The 18,525-nt window shown below is 52.2% G+C and overlaps 1 protein-coding gene across 1 annotated transcript; it reads left to right on the top strand.

The window, feature by feature from the left end:
• Positions 1–3,691: 3,691 nt before the first annotated feature.
• Positions 3,692–17,893, top strand: LOC308560431 (L-amino-acid oxidase-like; the record flags this gene model as incomplete). Its single annotated transcript, XM_081144362.1, is given in 10 exon segments — positions 3,692–3,722; positions 13,372–13,467; positions 13,470–13,585; positions 13,986–14,098; positions 15,162–15,363; positions 15,867–15,935; positions 16,416–16,552; positions 17,076–17,224; positions 17,227–17,492; positions 17,495–17,893. Coding segments are annotated over 10 exon segments (1,578 nt in total).
• Positions 17,894–18,525: the final 632 nt, after the last annotated feature.

The raw sequence follows: 18,525 nt of genomic DNA, 5'->3' as shown, positions 1-18,525 counted from the left end.
ACCAGGTGGCTTAAACAACAAGTGTATTTTCTCACAGTTCTGGGGGCTAGAACTCAGGTTGAAACCGAGGGGCCTTATGACTTTGACTAAATTCAGCTTTAAATCCTGCCTCTCCTTTCCCCAGGATATTCAGCAAGCCCCTAGGCAGCAGAGGATAGCTGCCCAGACCTGATGAATGAGCCCAGTGTCCAGACCCCTGGCAGCTACAGATAACATCTTGACCTAAGTTATGTCTCAGCAACTGAGACCAAGGTGGAATGACCCCCTGGCTACTTTCCCATGAGACCTGACAGAGGGACTCCAGGACAGACTCTGAACTGTCCTCAAGGCCTGAAGAAATGGCATCTTCTGATTTTTGCCCTAAATAATCTGTATCTTACATGCCATCAGAGAGTTTGGGCTTCTGAGCATTAGCTTCCCGTTCTCCTGGATGGTGCCATTCATAATAAAATAGCCAATATTTCCCCACTGCAATTCTTGGTGCTTAGTGTCCAGCTCTGCTAGCGCCAGGTGGACGACGAACTCTTCTTGTTTGATAACAAGATCAGGGTGCCAATTAGTCCATTTCTGCTAGAGCTCTTTCCCTGACTTAGAGATAGCTGCCTTCTTGCTGTCTCCACATGGCCTTTCCTCTGTGTGTAGAGGGCAGGGGGTAACACACTCACAAACAGTCTTTTCTTATAAGGACACTAATTCTATCAGATCAGGACCCCACCCTCTAAGACCTCATTTAACTTTAGTTACTTCCTTAGTGGCCCCATCTCCAAATACAGTCACAATAGGGGTTAGGGCTCCAACATATAAAATTGGGGGTTGGGGGACATAAGCATTCCATCTATAACAGACTCTTTTGCTTATGTTCTTACTGAATTATCTCTATTTCGTCAGGTAGGGATTCGTATCCCTACATTACAGGTGAGAATAAAAGCTTATAGAAGAAGTAACTGCCCAAGTCACTCGCCTGTCAGAGTCAGGATTCAAAGCCAGGCTGGTCTGGCTCTGACTTCCACGCTGATTGCATCGCCTTGGGCTCCTCCGGGAACTCCCCAGCTAAGACCCGGCTCGAGCCCACACATGCTGCTCTCACCGCCCCACCCTCAAGTGCACACTCGGGCTTCACAGCCTCCTTCCAGCAACACTCCATCTTTAGCCCTCAAGGACCCCAGATCCGCTCTTGGCTCTCAGGTGTCTTGAGGAAGGCAGTGACTGGAAGGAGGAAGACGGGCTCTCGTGTTGGGCTCCCTGTGTCTACACTGGCTTGAGCCCTGCAGGGGAGGATGGTCTGATGAGAATGACCTGGGTGGGGGGCATGGAGGAGCCCTTCTCTCTAGGGAGCTAGGAGACTTTAGTTGAGGTGCAGGGAAGACAAAGCAGGACAACCTCCATGAGTGACCTCTGGCAGTCTGTTCCACATTCGCAGTGTCCTCACCTGTCAAGGGGAGCGGGGTCTGTAAGACATGTTCAAGTCCTGAACTTCTAGGATGCAAAATGCTGCCATATCGACTAAAGCCCTCATGTTTGCATAGCCCTATGTGGGGGCTAAAAAATAGAATACTTTTCCTCCCACCTTCTAAGTTCTTCTGACTGGGCTAATAGTATTAACAGAGACAGGGTAACAAGAGAATATCAAAGTTTAATACATTTCCATGGGGATTCACATAGGCATGATAAATCCATGAAAATTCCAAAGATAGGCAACATTGGGTGTGTAAGATATTTTTGGACACAGGAGAAAGGGGAGGGCAGGGTGTTAGATTTCAGAAGTGAGGATGGGCAATTTACAGGTAGTTGGGGAAGAGCAGAACACAGGGGCAGGAAAATCCCTGCTGAGCAACTCAGAAACAATGGGACACAGGGAGTGCGTGGCTGACAGGCACCTGCCTGAAGCCCCATGTTTACCATACTTAATTTGAATTAGGTTGAGGCAGCATCCTAAGCTCTCTTTCCTCAAGCAGGTTTCTCTGTCTTGGGCAGGAAAGGGGGGATGGTCAAAGATTCTGAGTCCTTTATTTCTTAATAAACAGCTTAAAATCAAGATCCCAAAGAGCAGCTTCAGGGTGGCCGACTTTGGTCCCTTCACCTCTCTGGTTAACAAAATGCTTTCACTCATCACTTAACCATTCAGTGAACATTGACTTCCACTGCCACTTACAGAGAGACCTCCTGTCCCCCCATCAAATTATCCAAATGTGAAGCCAGAGGACCAAACAGAATAGACGTGCAGGGCATGAGAGAACTAGGAGCCAAGTTGTAGGGGGTGGAGGTAGTGGCTACTTCAGTTTTCTCATCAGTACAGTGGGGAACAGAGCCAAAATCTGTGATCTGGGTCCCTCCAGTTCTGCTTTTCTGCTTTAGAGATGATCAGTAGACCTAGAGAGTGGGGTTCTTGTGCTCACACAAACCTCCTGCCCTTGCAACCTGGCCTAGAACACCCATTCCTGGAGAAGGAGTACTGGGAGCAGCAAAGGGAAGCCTGAGTTGCCAAATAGCCTGCACAGTCCCCTCTAGGTCAGCTAGAGAAGAGTGAGGTGAGATCCCTGCCCTGGAATGTCCAGGCCACTGAGCAACAGTCATGGACATACACAAATGCAGACACAGGGCTGCAGGCCCACGTGCTGAGGGCTCAGGACTGGTGTTCAGAGAGGGAGGGAAAGCTTCCCAAGCAGACACCCTACTAGGAATTCTACGAGAAAAATTAAAATAACTGATAAAAAAATAATAAAATAATAATTTAAAAATAAAATAAAATAACTGATAAAAATAGAAAGACAATTCCCTGAGCTGGCAAAGTCTTAAGTCTCCACACCCAAAGGGTTCCTGTCTGCCAACCAGAGGACTGGGGAAAAAGCTGACATCCAAACATGTCTTCATGTAATTTCAGAATTCCTATAAAAAAGAGAAAATCCTTATATGCTTCCAGCAGTGGCAAAGGTAAGAGATTACTCGCAAAGAAAGGAGACAAAATTAGCATTAGACGTTATCAGGAACATTGGATTCCAAAAAATGAAGACTTGCCTTCAAGATTAAGTGGCACGGCTGGCGTGGCTCAGATCACAGTTCGATTCCTGGTCAGGGCACATACCGGGTTTCGGGCTCGATCCCCAGCAGGGGGCATGCAAGAGGCAGCCGATCAATGACTCTCATCATTGATGTTTCTCTCTCCCTCTCCCTCTCCCTTCCTCTCTCTGAAATCAATAAAGATATATTTAAATTAAAAAAAAAAGAAAGATCTAGTGCAAGTGGTGTCTGGACTGTCTTCTATACCCAATCAAATCAATATGAATAAAAATTAAGATGAAACCGCAATTTAAAAAATCAGCTAAAAATGAAAGCATTTTCATATAATGCAAGGATTTGGTCCTCTATGGCCCCTCCCGCACACCTTACCTGAGGAAAAACAGTGAGGTCCCTCCACATTGGCCCTTGGGTGCTGGGGTCTCGGCTGAGAGAAGTGGTTTTCCTGGGAGGGGAGACAGGTCATGAGGAAGGTGGGGATGCAGCAGATGAGGCTGGCAATGAGAATGAGTCACAGTGGTCATCTCACCTGACAGCCCAGGACTTGAGGGCATGGCTTCTTTCTCTGCTTGGCTCAGCCAACAGGGCCCTAGGGCAGGTTGGTGGGATAGGGCCAGCCACTGTCGGGGTGGAGCTGGCTTCTCATAAAGAGGGGGGGAGCCGCCCAGGGCCCAGCATGAGCTACAGGTCCATGGCCAAGATGAGGGGTAAGTGGAGTCCCTTCTCTAGGTCTGAGAGAGAAGCACCTGAAGAAGGGGGGGCTAAGCAATGAAACAGGGAGAAGAGCTAGACTCAGTAAGTTGAGATGGATCCAAAGGGGAGTCTAGGTATAGGGTCATGCAAGGGGAGGAGGGATGGGGACTTAGATGTGACAAGAGAGAGACGAGGGGATACGGATATGTCTGGGTATTGAAAGTAACGGAACCGGGCGCCAGGGGGAGCTGCTGAGCAGGGGAGCTGCAGTACCGGGCTCCAGCACCAGGGGGCGCTGCTGAGCAGAGGAGCTGCAGTACCGGAACCCGGCGGCAGGGGGCGCTGCTGAGCAGGGAGCTGCAGTACCGGAACCCGGCGGCAGGGGGCGCTGCTGAGCAGGGGAGCTGCAGTACCGGAACCCGGCGCCAGGGGGCGCTGCTGAGCAGGGGAGCTGCAGTACCGGAACCCGGCGCCAGGGGGCGCTGCTGAGCAGGGGGCTGCAGTACCAGAACCCGGCGCCAGGGGGCGCTGCTGAGCAGGGGGGCTGCAGTACCGGAACCCGGCGCCAGGGGGCGCTGCTGAGCAGGGGGGGGGGGGGGCTGCAGTACCGGAAGCCGGCGCCAGGGGGCGCTGCTGAGCAGGGGAGCTGCAGTACCGGAAGCCGGCGCCAGGGGGCGCTGCTGAGCAGGGGAGCTGCAGTACCGGAACCGGGCGCCAGGGGGCGCTGCTGAGCAGGGGAGCTGCAGTACCGGAACCGGGCGCCAGGGGGCGCTGCTGAGCAGGGGAGCTGCAGCACCGGAACCCGGCGCCAGGGGGCGCTGCTGAGCAGGGGGCTGCAGTACCGGAACCCGGCGCCAGGGGGCGCTGCTGAGCAGGGGGCTGCAGTACCGGAACCCGGCGCCAGGGGGCGCTGCTGAGCAGGGGGCTGCAGTACCGGAACCCGGCGCCAGGGGGCGCTGCCGAGCAGGGGAGCTGCAGTACCGGAACCCGGCGCCAGGGGGCGCTGCCGAGCAGGGAGCTGCAGTACCGGAACCGGGCGCCAGGGGGCGCTGCTGAGCAGGGGGGCTGCAGTACCGGAACCCGGCGCCAGGGGGCGCTGCCGAGCAGGGGGGCTGCAGTACCGGAACCCGGCGCCAGGGGGCGCTGCCGAGCAGGGGAGCTGCAGTACCGGAACCCGGCGCCAGGGGGCGCTGCTGAGCAGGGGAGCTGCAGTACCGGAACCCGGCGCCAGGGGGCGCTGCTGAGCAGGGGGCTGCAGTACCGGAACCCAGCGCCAGGGGGCGCTGCTGAGCGGGGGGGGGGGGGGGGGGCTGCAGTACCGGAACCCGGCGCCAGGGGGCGCTGCTGAGCAGGGGGGGGGGGGGGGGGGCTGCAGTACCGGAACCCGGCGCCAGGGGGCGCTGCTGAGCAGGGGAGCTGCAGTACCGGAAGCCGGCGCCAGGGGGCGCTGCTGAGCAGGGGAGCTGCAGTACCAGAACCGGGCGCCAGGGGGCGCTGCTGAGCAGGGGAGATGCAGTACCGGGACCCGGCGGCAGGGGGCGCTGCTGAGCAGGGGAGCTGCAGTACCGGAGCCCGGCGCCAGGTGGCGCTGCTGAGCAGGGGAGCTGCAGTACCGGAATTCGGCGCCAGGGGGCGCTGCTGAGCAGGGAAGCTGCAGTACCGGGCTCCGGCGCCAGGGGGCGCTGCTGAGTAGGGGAGCTGCAGTACTGGGCCTTGCCGCCAGGTGGCGCTGCTGAGCAGGCGAGCTTCTGTGAGGATTTGCTCAAGCTCTTGCCTGCCTGGCTCCCCAGGATGGCGCCGCAGGGCCAGAGCACGACAGTCTGCGTGGTCATCTGATGCCTCTGCACCTAGGCCTGCCTCATCCGATCCCCTCCACCCCCCCCACCCCCCCCCACCCCCGGTCTCCCAGGGTGCCCGCGAGGCTGGACTGGGGAACCTGTTCCCAGAACCAGAGCTAAGCCAACACGGGCAGAACACGCAGCCCGGCCCTCTTGCTCAGCTGCCCTGCCTTGTCCTCGAGTCTTTGTAAAACGTTACATGGGCTTTGCTGCTAGTGCTTTGCTTGGAGGAGGCCAGGGAGAGGGAAGGAGATTTACTATTTTCTATTTGTGCTTTAAAGGTCAAGCAAAGCTCTTTCTCTGGTTTTAAAACAGTGTTTCTGAACCGTGGCCGCTTCCTTGCTTTTCCTTCTGTTTGCCACAGGGTGAGATGAGAAAAGGCAATGAGGTAGGACGTAAAGCCTGTCGGTTTGCCTTTTTAAAAGTTTGCAGCTCAGATGTAATACCTGATATCGCTTAGCTGACTGGAACCCGTTTGTTTCTAGAATTCCGGGGAAGCGTGTATTACCAATCGACATCTAGGATGTTAGCGTTTCCTGAATAAGGCCTTGATACATCAAAGGGGGTTTTAATTTTAAATCCACTTGCATTTATAGTGCAAAAGACTTACAAGTCACCTTCAAGAAGGTCTTGCTATTGTTTTTCCTCTCCTTACCCCCAATTTTATTTGAAAATGATGAGATAAATTAGTCAATGAAGGGATTAAATAGGAATAAAGTGGAAAAGGTACCAGTCACTTAAGGGGACATACAGCTGTGCATAGGACAGACGTCCTACCTGTGGGTATGTTTGTGTGTACGCACCCAGCGTTTGCCACAAGGTGGGCGCTCAGGTATTTGCTTTTCTGAAACTGGGTGTAATCTGTGAGCTACAGCGTTCTCCTGCATCGTCTAATTGCTCGGTCGCAGCAGACCCACGGCGGTGGTCTTACAACTGCTCGGCACCTGCTCTGTAGCGACACACCTGGGACACGATCAACTCCGAATACAAGGGCCGGGAGGAGCTTACTTCAGGTCAAAAGAGAAAAATAAACTGTCACTCCCCAGGATGCACAGAACAGGGATTCCAATCCCATGGTTAAGGGAACAGGTGAAGGCTGTTGGGCTGTGATACCATGCTGATAATTCTCGCCGTAACCTCCTGAGAGTTCTGTAAACGAGGACAAGTGCCCAGGGACAGGGGTTTCCACATTGACGTTGCAACAGTGACTGGGCAGTGAGAGCAGGAGTCTTAGGCAATGGTACCTGGTATGCAGCTGTCAGATCAGCCCTGTGGCATCCCAGGGACCGGCTCCTGCGCTTCCAGCAGCGCCATTACCGGGAGGCTCAAGGCCACACACCCCATGTTTCCTTAGAGCATTCTTGGGGTATGTGTGGAGAGTGGGGGCGATGGGGAAAGGATGGGATTCGTTGGGGAGAAATAGGATTCATTGTGGTCTCTTTGTTGCCTGGTTCAATTCACTGCTTCTTAGCTCTGGTTGCTCCTAGAATCACCTGGGGAGCTTTCAGATAACATCACTGACTAGGCCCTGTCCTCAGAGAGTCCAGTCAATTTGAGATGGGCCTGGGCATAAGGGTTTTTCAAAGCATTTTAGTTGGTTTTAACATACATTCAAGATTAAACTTTATAATTTTTAAAATTGGCTTTAGAGAGAGAGGAAGGGAGAGGGAGAGAGAAACATCAATGTGTGAAAGAAACATCGACCAGTTGCCTCCTGTACATGCCCCTACTGGGGCTCTAACCTGCAGTCTGGGTACATGCCCTGACGGGAGTTGAACCTGTGACCCTTTGGTGGACAGGATGACCCTCCAACCAACTGAGCCACATTGGCCAGGGTAAGAAGTATCCTCTTTTGAATTAGTCTCAGAAACATCTGAGTGAAGCGTTCATTGTGCCTGTCACAGGTGTTAAGAATTTGAAGTTGAATTCTGGCAGTGAGTTACTTGGGGAAAACTCTTGTAAGCCTTCAGACGATACCTGGTGAATCACATAGAGACAACTCGTTGTAATCAGGAATATATAGGTATTCTGTCAACAATTTCCTTACATGTCTTCTATGTGTAAGGCACTGCGTGAGTCCAGTCAGATCAATTGCATTATAAAGTTATACACTACGAACTATTCCAAATCCCAAAATTGAAGTGTTTCCTGATTAGCTTGATGTCAGTAAGTCTATATCAACTGTGAGAAGAAAGTATCCCAATAATGACTAGAAAAGCTGCCACCTGTTTCTATCATGCTTCCAACTTAACATTTTTAATATTTATATGGATTTTATGGAGAGCCTAAAGAGGTTGGAGAGTTATGCCGTTTATAAACATTTTTACAAAGTACGCAAATTGGCAAATGAATAGCAACTAATTAATTCTTACCTTATGTGAAATCTCTTTGGGGCTAGTTTGGCTATAAAACTAACTTTAGCCCTGGCCGGTGTGGCTCAGTTGGGTGAGTGCTGTCCCATGCACCGAGAGGTCGCCGGTTTGATTCTCAGTCAGAGCACATGCCCAGGTTGCAGGCTCGATCCCAAGTAGGCTGCATGCAGAAGGCAGCCGATGGATGTTTCTCTCTCATTGATGTTTCTCTCTCTCTCTCCCTTTCCCTCCCTCTCCCTCTAAAACACATAAAAATATATATTTAAAAAATTGTTCTAAACAATTTAAAAACATATATTTTTAAAATGTTATGAAAAAAACTAACTCTAAAAAAAATCTATCAGAAGTGAGTCCTAGAGAAATCCACACAGGGTTGAAAGTAGAAAATTTTATTTAATATAATCCACTTTAGGTAATACCAAGCATCCAATCCTCTCCTGCAAGGAGCCATGCAGGCCATAGAGCTGGGAACTGAGCCAGTCTGGCACTTGGCAGCAGCCCTCTCCGAGGCTGACGGGAGGTTCTGTAATCCGCTTTGCAAGCATTGTCACCAGGTCTCACTTTTGGCAGTCAATCAATAGATTCATCTCACTAAATCGGCCGGGGAGTGTTTCAATATGTGTTGGCAACAGTCACCTGGAATTAGCAACTGTGAGGGATGCTAAGGTAACAGTATTCCGATTGATGTAGCCTTCCTGAATGTTGTTCTTGTGGGTTTTCAGCCTGCTCTTCTGCAGGGGGTGCTGAGTTCCAGGTTTATCTTCTCAGGTGAGCTCGTTAACCGCCTCTGTCCTGTGGCTTGCATTCCTGAACATCAAGCAGTCTTGCAAAGGCAAGTCACAGAACTGACGTCAAGGGGACCCAGGCAAAGATCTGGGAGTGAGCCCAGGGTCCATTCCCCACAGATGAGCGGTCAGGAGCACCTGTTCCTCAAGGCAGTGCCTCCACTGATTTTCCTTCATGCGTTGACGCCTTTGCTATGTGTATAAGATGCATGTGCGGCTGACTCACTTTGTGAAGCTCTTCAAGCTGGGGCTTGTACTGTGTTTGACATATTTTGGGTGCTCAGTAAATATTCAATCAGTAGTAGAGTCTCCAGTTGTGGGATTAATAAACCAAGCCAGTTACACACACACAGCGTAGCTACACAACCTCAGATGGCCATGGTTAAAGCAAGGATAAATCATGCCCAGAAAAACATGCTACTCAATCTGGATTTGTCCATTCCAGCAATTCCAGGAACGAACTGTTATTTGGGGTCTTCTGTGAGCCTCTGGACCCAACCCCAGGAAGGACAGCATTTCAGTACATGGCGCCAAGCTCTGTCTGCTCTCTCCAAGACTGAATGTGCTTAAATCCACACGTTCATCAAAGACAGAGTAGAGAATTTCAGGATTAATTTCTTTGTTATCTTTTTTGAAAACCTCACCTGAGGATATTTTTTTCCATTGACTTTTAGAGAGTGGAAGGAAGGAAGAGAGAGAGAAGAGAGAGAAACATCAATTGCCTGCCTTCAGTACGAGCCTGAACTGGGGCTGGGGAGTGAACCTGCAGCTGAGGTATGTGTCCTTGAGCAGGAACGGAACCGCGACCTTTCAGTCGGAGCCCCGACACTCTAACGGCTGAGCCAAACCGGCCAGGGCCAGGATTAATTTCTATACCATCAGGAATCTGGATCATTCTTTAAATGTTAGCATTTACTCACACTCTTCCACACATAACTTGTGGAATTTAAAGAACATTCAACACTTGGGCCTTTAGACAAAATTTGATCAGATTCCAAATCATTCATGACAGAGTCACAAACAGGATTTTCTGGTACATCCAAAATAAAAGTTTAACATGGATTTGGGTACACCTTCCCAGGGATCCATATATTTTGCTAAGATAAGCTAGTCTACGGATGTTGGAAATGCAAAAGATTTATTTGGATGGATGAGCGTTGCCGTCTTGATTTGTTAAAAGACCATACATCCCCCACCGGACTTTGCAAGTAGAAAGCCTTATTTTGAACTGCGCGTGCACCCTTCCAACAGGCTGTAAATGCTTCAGCTCTGCTTTCCAAATCGATTCCTCATTTCCCACTCTTTATATCTCTATTCTGCCTTTTTTTCCTGCTACTTTCCCATATTATCTATGAAATACGTCCGTTCTGAAGCTACCTCCACCCCAGTGAAGGGGAGCGGGTGGGATTCAAACATCCACCTTCCGGTGGGTCCTTCTACGGCGAGTCACGTTGGAGAGCCACCCTGGCTAATTCCCTTGCAGAGGGCGGCCTGCACCCAACAAGTGGGGGGCTGCGGTCACTGCACTTCCTGCCCACTGTGGGCCCTGGAGCTCACACAGCTGAACGTTTCACAGATGACTCCAAGCAGAGGTGAGTAACAAGAGTTTGCTCAGAACCTCTGCAGGGCCCTTTATGCAACAAATCTCCTCGAGAGCTTGCAAGAGGGGCCTGACAAGGAGAGGTCAAGTGTGTTTCATTGTGACGTCTGGGGTTGAAGCCCGTACACCTAAGCCAGAATAAGCACTGAACAGTCTTTTTTTATTTTTTTATTTTAATATGTTTTTATTGATTTCAGAGAGAGGAAGGGAGGGAGGGAGGGAGAGAGAGAGAGAGAGAGAGAGAGAGAAACATCAGTGATGAGAGAGCCACTGATCTGCTGCTTCCTGCATGCCCCACACTGGGGATTCCACAGCCCAGACATGTGCCCCGACTGGGAATTGAACCACGATCTTCTGGTTCATAGGTCGACGCTCAACGGCTGAGCCCCGAGGGCCGGGTGACAGAGTCTCTTAGGCATCCCCTGCTGCCCTCCCTCAGCTCTCAAAAACCCTCTTCTTCACTTGCTGGGGACTAAACCCTGCCCCCCCCCCCCGAATTCATCTCCTCCTTCTGGAACGGCATCTAATGATGAATGGAAAGCTACACTCTTTCTCACCACACACGATTAGTTATTGCCAAGTAATATAATAATAAAAAAAAAATCCTTTGAGCTAGAAAAATTAAGTAAAAACTGCTGAGGGTTAGAAGTCAGGCGCTGGGCTCCTTCCCTAGCCCAGGACAGCACAGTTGCCCTTGGTCATGTACTACAAGGCTCGCCCAGGCCCCTGGGCAGGAGGCACAGGGCTGCAGCGTTCCCTGCCCCAGGGCGGCCAGATGGGCGGCCTGGCCATGCTGGGTGTGCAGCAGGCAGGTTCCTGTGCGGGCCAGTCCTTCTGGGGCCCTGCCCTTGCAGAGCAAACGTGGGGTCACACTGACCTCCTGCTTCTTACAAGACGCAACGCAGGCGCAGGTGGGAAATGAGAGCTCTTGTCATCGCCTTCAAAGGCCATAACTGTTTCTCTAGAACACGCCCTTATTTATTCCCATTTGCTTCCTGCGCCAGGCTTCTCCAGCAAACCCCCTTTCCTTTCTGTGACATAATAACAGAACTCATAACACATCAACATTACTTCCTGGGAGACGGGTGTCTACTTAGGCTTAAAATGACACTAATAACAAGCACTCTTGAAGTGCAGCTGAGCCAAAGCCTGGCTGGATGCACGTCCTGTGGCCTGACGGAGCCACCAGGGAATGGGCTGGGTCAGCGGCATGCAGGTGCCTGTGGTCTCACGTCGCGGCAAAGGAGGCGTTTGGCTCGAGTGGAGGAAGAGGATCGGGAAGCGGGAGTTTTGGTGGGGCCTGGGTGCTGCATCAGCGCGTCTAGTGCCACCACTAGTGCCTCGGCCCCCTGCAAGGGCGAGCGGGCTCCGGGGACTGGCTGAGTGTCCACAGCGGGGCCGCTGGGGTCATTCTTCCTGCCGCAGAGCAAAGGGTGTTTCGCAGCACGCTGGTGGGTGGTTGGCAGGCCTGTGGCCCCTGGGGTGTGCAAGCCACTGCTCGTCGTGGGCTGTGCTCTCCACGTCTTGGAGGGAGTCACCAGCAACCAACTTCCCTTTGGTCAGCAGCAGCAGACGGACCCTGCGCAGAGTGGCCAGCTCCTGGCCTTCCAGGACCCTCTCCTGTGCCCAGCAGCGTGCCGCTGACCTTGGTCTATGCCCCCGAATCGCAGCGCTTAGTGGACAGCGCCTTCCTCTGCTACCCCGGGGTCCTCCTGCAGCCCCTGTCCTTGTCCTGCAACCTTTCCTCTGTGTGTGTGTGTGTGTGTGTGTGTGTGTGCGCGCGGCTGTTTCAGCTTCCTGTCCTCCTCGTGGATCTCCCCGAGTTCATGGCTATTCCCCAGCTGAGCTGCGCACTGGCGGCGCTCCTGGCACCTCTGTAGCCCATCTCACTGTGGCCAAGAGCGCCAGGCCCTCACCTGTACAAAGACTAGACCAGGGCCCCTCACCTACCAAAAAACCCAGAGCTAGTACAAGGGCACAATGTGGCACAGCTCCTGGCTTTTCCCTTTTAGAACAGGCGACACTGAGGAAGCCACACAGCCTCTTCTCTCAGTCCCAGGCGAATCTCTCTGTACATCAGGGCAGTTATTGTGGAGAAAACCAGTCACTCAGGACTTACTGCATGTTCTAGACTAACTCTGATTTCCAGTCTCAGCTGCACAGTAGAAAACCTGGAGGGCTGTGGAAAAATACTGGGCAGCTAGGGGCAAGCAACAGGATTGCAAGGGTCCCCTGAGGCTCTAGATGTCACTGAGAAACTGGTTATAATTCCTCCATTCTCTTTCCCTGAAGAGAACTGTGCTTCACACACTCTCACTTACACACACACACACACAACATCCTCTCATAAATGCACATATTCCCAAAGAACACAGGCACCTTCAGGCTCCCCGACCCAGCCTCACACTCAAATGCACACACAGAATCTAACACAAGAACACAGGCAGCCACGTTTCCTCTCAGACCCAAGGGAATGCACATTCACCATCCTCACTTTTCCAAACCCAGGCTAGCGCACACCCAACACACTCCAAACCCAGGCTAGTGCACCTGACACACTCGAAACCCAGACCAACACACACACACTGTATCCCATCTCGCTTTCCCAACAGATTCATGCACACATTTACTCAGGTAACCACACTGTCCCACGAACACACCCCCCTCACATAAAATCACACACAATGCACAGTCATACTGAACAACAATCACAAACTCACAGTCACAGCACGTATATCACAGACAAGCTCACATACATACACACTCACCATTAGAAGCAGGCATATTTACAGTCAAATACGAACCTGCACACACTCATAATTTCCAATCACGTGCCCACACATGAACTCACAGTCCACAGTCACAATCACACAACTAACACCAGCACCGTTCACACAATACAACACAATCACCCCAACAGAGACACAATCTCAAACACACGTGTTTACAACCACACGTTCAATACACTGCCATCCCCACTCGTTCGCCCAGCCAAGCTCACCCCGGGTAGGGTGGGGTACAGCGCCTGGGCCCCAGAACGACAGCCCCCATTCCTTTCTCTGCCCCAGGAATTCTGATCTTAGGGCTCCTGCTGGCTACTCCCAGCTGCCTTGGCTACGATGAGGACCTGGCCAAGTGCTTCCAGGACCCTGAATATGAGTCCGTCGTGTCACAGCCCAGGAGGGCCTGCACACCTCTCCACTGCCCAAGTGCGTGGTGGTGGTGGGAGCTGGCATGTCAGGCCTGGTGGCGGCCAAGGCCCTGCAGGACGCTGGCCACCAGGTGAGCAGGCTTTGGAGGGGCCTCAGTCATTAGCCTCTGGGTTTGCTCCCCGGGTGGAAAAAGGAAAACAACTGCACGTAACCCACTAGGTGTCTTAGCCCTTAGTTATTGTTTCTCAAAACTCCCCTGAGATGTGGCCTTAACCGTAATCTCTGTTCTCATGGAAACAAAAGTCGAGAAGGGGTCTGCTCACAGGCACAGACCAAGTCGCACTCTGTCCCCTGCCACCGAGGAGCTCTTCTGCCTCACTCACCTTACCCAGGACCCTCCTGGAGGACCCCCACCCCCGCAGCTGGGTTATCCTGCTGGGATTCCAGATTAGAGCCTGTGGCTGGCTGGGCGTACCGGGTGGGGGAAGGGAGAGCCTGGCCCCGGGAATGACAGCTTCTCCTGACCCCAGGTTTTGGTCCTGGAAGCCAGCAACCACGTCAGGGGTCGAGTGGTCACAATCAAGAACAAGCAGGAGGGCTGGTACTATGAACTGGGGCCCATGCGCATCCCAAAGTCCCACAGGTAGGTCCTGGGAAAGGGATGGAGGGAGGGCTGGTAGGAGGATTAGGAGGAGATACTGTGGGCCCTGCTGCCATTGAGTCAGAGCCCGTTCAGATTCCCTGTCCCACTGGGTTCGGCCCTGCAAGTCAGGACTGGGACTAGTCTCCCCCTTGACAGAGACAACTGAGGCTCAGAGCCCAGGGTCACAGAGAAAGTGGGAGATCCCAAACGAATCATGATAATAGTTACCATGAACTCATCAAATTGTGTGCTTTAAATATGGGCAGCTTATATGCTAATTATACCACAGTGAGCTATCAAATGATAACAGCCACCATTTGTCGAACACTTACCATGTGCTAAGCATTATCTGTGCATCATTTCATTACTGCAATTTGGTACACTGTGTTTCCCGTTTACAAATCAAGAAACTGGACTTAGAGATATAAAGTGACTCACCCAAGACTCTCCCAGGAGAAAGTGACAAAGCTCCACAAAATCAAGGACGTGTCTGACACAAAAGCAGATGCTTGACGTCTAAACCATACCGACTCCTGGAAGAGAGCCTGGCCCCTGGTCCTGAGGCTTCCAAAACAAAAAAGATCCCTTGCCTGGTGTCCCACATACCTCCAAAAACATGACTTCTTTTTAAAGTATAAACTGAACCAGAGATTTCCCTCCAAACCACCCAAAGCTAAAACAAAATCCAATTGAAACAGCCCAAACTAAAAGTTTTTAGATTCTGCCTTGAACTTACCTAGAAATGGAAAGTGGAATTTCAAATACTGCCTGAAACAAAAGGCCTCTGTCTCTATGTTGGAATCCTATACCCTGGGGCTTCCTAAAAGGCCTTCATTCTGTGATGGGTGAACTCCCCACTCCCCACCTCCCTCAGAGCAAAAGCAGAAGGAAAAGAGCTAAGGCCACGGCAAGAAGAAACAGGGTTAGAGGGGAGGAAGGAGTTAGTCTGAGTTCCCCAGGCACATAAAGAAACTGGTTTTCCTGGAAACGGCTCTTATTGTGCAGCCAGCAAGAATGAGGTACCGCTGGGATGGGTGCCATGTTAGGCCTGTATTTGCTCCAGGCTGGTGCACACCTATGTCAAGAAGCTGGGCCTGAAGCTGAACAAGTTCATCCAGTACAATGGCAACACCTGGTACCTCACCAACGGACACCGCCACCGCATCAGGGAGGTCAAGGCCAACCCAGAGGTCATGGGCTATCCCGTGAACCCCACGGAGAAAGGCAAGAGTGCTGAGGATCTCTTCCACCAGTCCATTGCCAAGGTGACTCCTGCGAGCCCTCCCAGGGCTGGGAAAGAACAGAGTCTGGCCTAAGTCACCTGGCAAGTTAGTAGATGGACCCAGGTCACCTGACTCCTACCCAATACTCGTGCGATTGGTCTGCCTTCCTTCTAACATCCCCTAAGAATGTCACCACCCCAACCCTAGGGCCCAGCCCCATATCTTCCGACCCTGGGTGGCCCATCATACTGCTTGATCAGTGGCAATGGAAGGAAAGGGAATCCTTGGTATTGAATCAGTTCTGCTAGACTGCAGTGAAGGTCTTCACCTTAAATTTCAGTCTCCAAAGATCTTTAAACAGAGGGGAGATTTGGGGGGAAAGAGACGTATTTAGGAGCTCCTGGAAGCTTCCTTCCTCAGGTCCTTCCATTTCCCTACCTCCTTACACCACCCTTTTCAAAGGGACATCTTGAGAACCTGGGAGTCCTGCTTCTGGATATTTGGTTTTAATCCAAAGCTGCTTCCCCTTTCCTCCCCTTTTGCAGCTCAAACAGAGTCTGAAAAATTTCAACTGCAGCCATCTGATGTCCTCTTATGATTCTTATTCCACCAAGGTAAGTGAGGCAAAGAAATCTCAGGATAGCCCTAGTCAGTTTGACTCACTGGTTAGAGCATCAGCCCACGAACTGAAGGGTCCCGGGTTCGATTCTGGCCAAGAGCATGTACCTCGGCGGCAGGCTCAGTCCCTGACCCTGGTTGGGGCAAGTGCAAGAGGCAACCAATCCATGTATCTCTGTCACATCGATGTTTCTCTCTCTTTTCCCCTCCCTTCCACTCTCTCTAAAAATATATATATATATATCAATGGAAAACAGGTGAGGATTAGCTAAAAGAAGAAAAGAAAGGAAGAAACCCCAGGATAGACATGGAGGGGTGAGTGTGCTCACCTTAGCTCCCAGGGGCTGTCCCCTGCCTACCAGGACTCTCTCTTCCCACGGCCAAGCCTTTACCTCCCTGGAGCCCAGTCCCACCCCTGCCTGACCCGGGCCCTGCCTACACACGGGGCCCTCCATCTGGCACTTCCACCCCCACAGGCTTACCTGCTGAAGGAAGGGATGCTGAGCCCAGGAGCGGTAAAGATGATCCGGGATATGATGAATGAGGGTGTTGAATTCCATAAGTCCTTCCTGGAGTCCCTGCAATCTGACATCATCTTCTCCAAAAGCGATGGGTAAGGCTGATCTGGACCGGGATGCAAGTCTGCCCCCTCCTCCAATCAGAGCAGAGAAAGGGAACTTTGATTATTGAGCAGTGACTGTGCCTGGCACCGTCCTAAGCACTTGCCAAGAATTATCACATGTAATCTTACGATCACCTGGAAGGTAGGTACTATTATTCAGAGCCATTGTACCAGTCAGGCTCCTGTGGCCCAGAGAAACCATATAACAGCCAAGTTCACACAACTGGGCCAAGGGCTGGAGCCAGAATCCAAACCCAGGTCTGGGATGCAGAATTGCATGGTGGCTGAATCCACGAGCTGTCATCATGGGAAACTCCCTTTTCTCTTGTTGTCAGTGTTGCAAACTATAAAATTCAATGATAATCCTTCCCTCGTAGAGATTGATTAAGATGTTGTATATAAAGTACGATTATGAAGCTAGTTTCCTTCCCTTTCAGACCAGGAATGCTGCTGGCGACGGGGCAGCCAGGCCTCACGCCCCACGCTCGCCCCTCCCTTCTCTTCACTCCCGCAGCTTTCCCGAGATCACAGGCGGCTTCGACCAGCTCCCCAAAGCCCCCAGCGCCGGCTGGAGGCCTGGCACCATCCGTCCGGGCTCCACGGTGGAGACGGTAGTGAGGGATGGGCCCGAGGTCCAGGTTTCCTACCGGCTGGGCAAGTCCAACCGTCAGTGCACGGTCTCACCATGGATTTTGTCATCCCCGCCTCGGCCAAGGCCACGCGCCTCATCACCTCCACGCCACCACTCTCCCTAGACAAGGCCGACGCGCTCCGCTCGGTGCATTACACCAGCACCACCAAGGTGCTTCTGGCCTGTGACGAGCCCTTCTGGGAGCGGGATGGCATCCGGGGCGGAGTCTCCATCACCGACCGGCCCTGGCGCTACATCCATTACCCCAGCCACAGCCTTCCCGGGGGCAAGGGCGTCCTTGGGCCTCCTACACTCTCGACGACGATTCCCTCTTCTTCATGTCCCTGAGTCAGGACCAGGTGCTGGATATCGTCCTGGAGGACCTGGCAGCTGTGCACCAGATACCCAAGGAGGAGCTGCGGCGCATGTGCCCGTCGTCCAAGGTCAAGCACTGGTCTCTGGATCCCCTGGTCGTGGGCGCCTTCGCTGTGTTCACACCCTACCAATTCAAGGATTATTTGCCACGGCTCTTCCAGCCAGAGGGCCGCATCCACTTTGCTGGCGAGCACACCTGCCTGCCCCATGGCTGGATAGACACTGCCATCCAGTCTGGCCTCCGGGTAGCCAGGAACATCCAGGCTGCCGTGGATGAAGAGGCCAGGGGAGACAAGACCTTGGCCAACACCCAGGACCGGTTCTGACCCGGGGAGAAAGCCCCGAGGGAATCTGGCAGCAACAGACAGGGAGGTGGGAGTGGGAGGCAGAGACTCAGAAGACGGGTCATCATTAGTTCCCCTGGCCCCCAAATAGGCCCCCAAAATGTGAGACAACAAACCCAGCTGGCGAGTCCACAAGAAAGTCACCCCTTTTTCTGCTTCTCTCCCCTGCCAGCCCTTGAGGAAGGAACAGCAGAGTCAGAGTACAGTGGTCCCCCACATGGGAGGGGATGCCAAGACCCCCAGCGGATGCCTGACACCTCAGACAGTACCAAACCCCATCGCACTGTTTTTTTCCTATACATACATACCTATGATAAAGTTTAATTTATAAATTAGGCACAGCAAGAGATTAACAAAAATAACTAATAATAAAATAGAACAATTATGGCAAAATACTGTAGTAAAAGTTATGTGAATGTGGTCTCTATCTGTTCATATCTTCCACCCACAAATCTAATGCCTTTTCCATCTCACCTAAGCCGTCGGGGCACCACATGCAGGAGGCAACTGATTGATGTTTCTCTCTCTCTCCCTTCCTCTCTCTCTCAGATCAATAAAGCGTATCCTCAGGTGAGGATTAAAAAAAACAAAGAAAAAGAGAAAGGAAAACTAAA

Source organism: Miniopterus schreibersii, assembly GCF_964146895.1.
Source record: "Miniopterus schreibersii genome assembly, chromosome: 8".
Lineage (NCBI taxonomy): Eukaryota > Metazoa > Chordata > Mammalia > Chiroptera > Miniopteridae > Miniopterus > Miniopterus schreibersii.
Note: the sequence above shows the minus strand (reverse complement) of the source record. Positions and strands in the feature narration are given on the sequence as shown.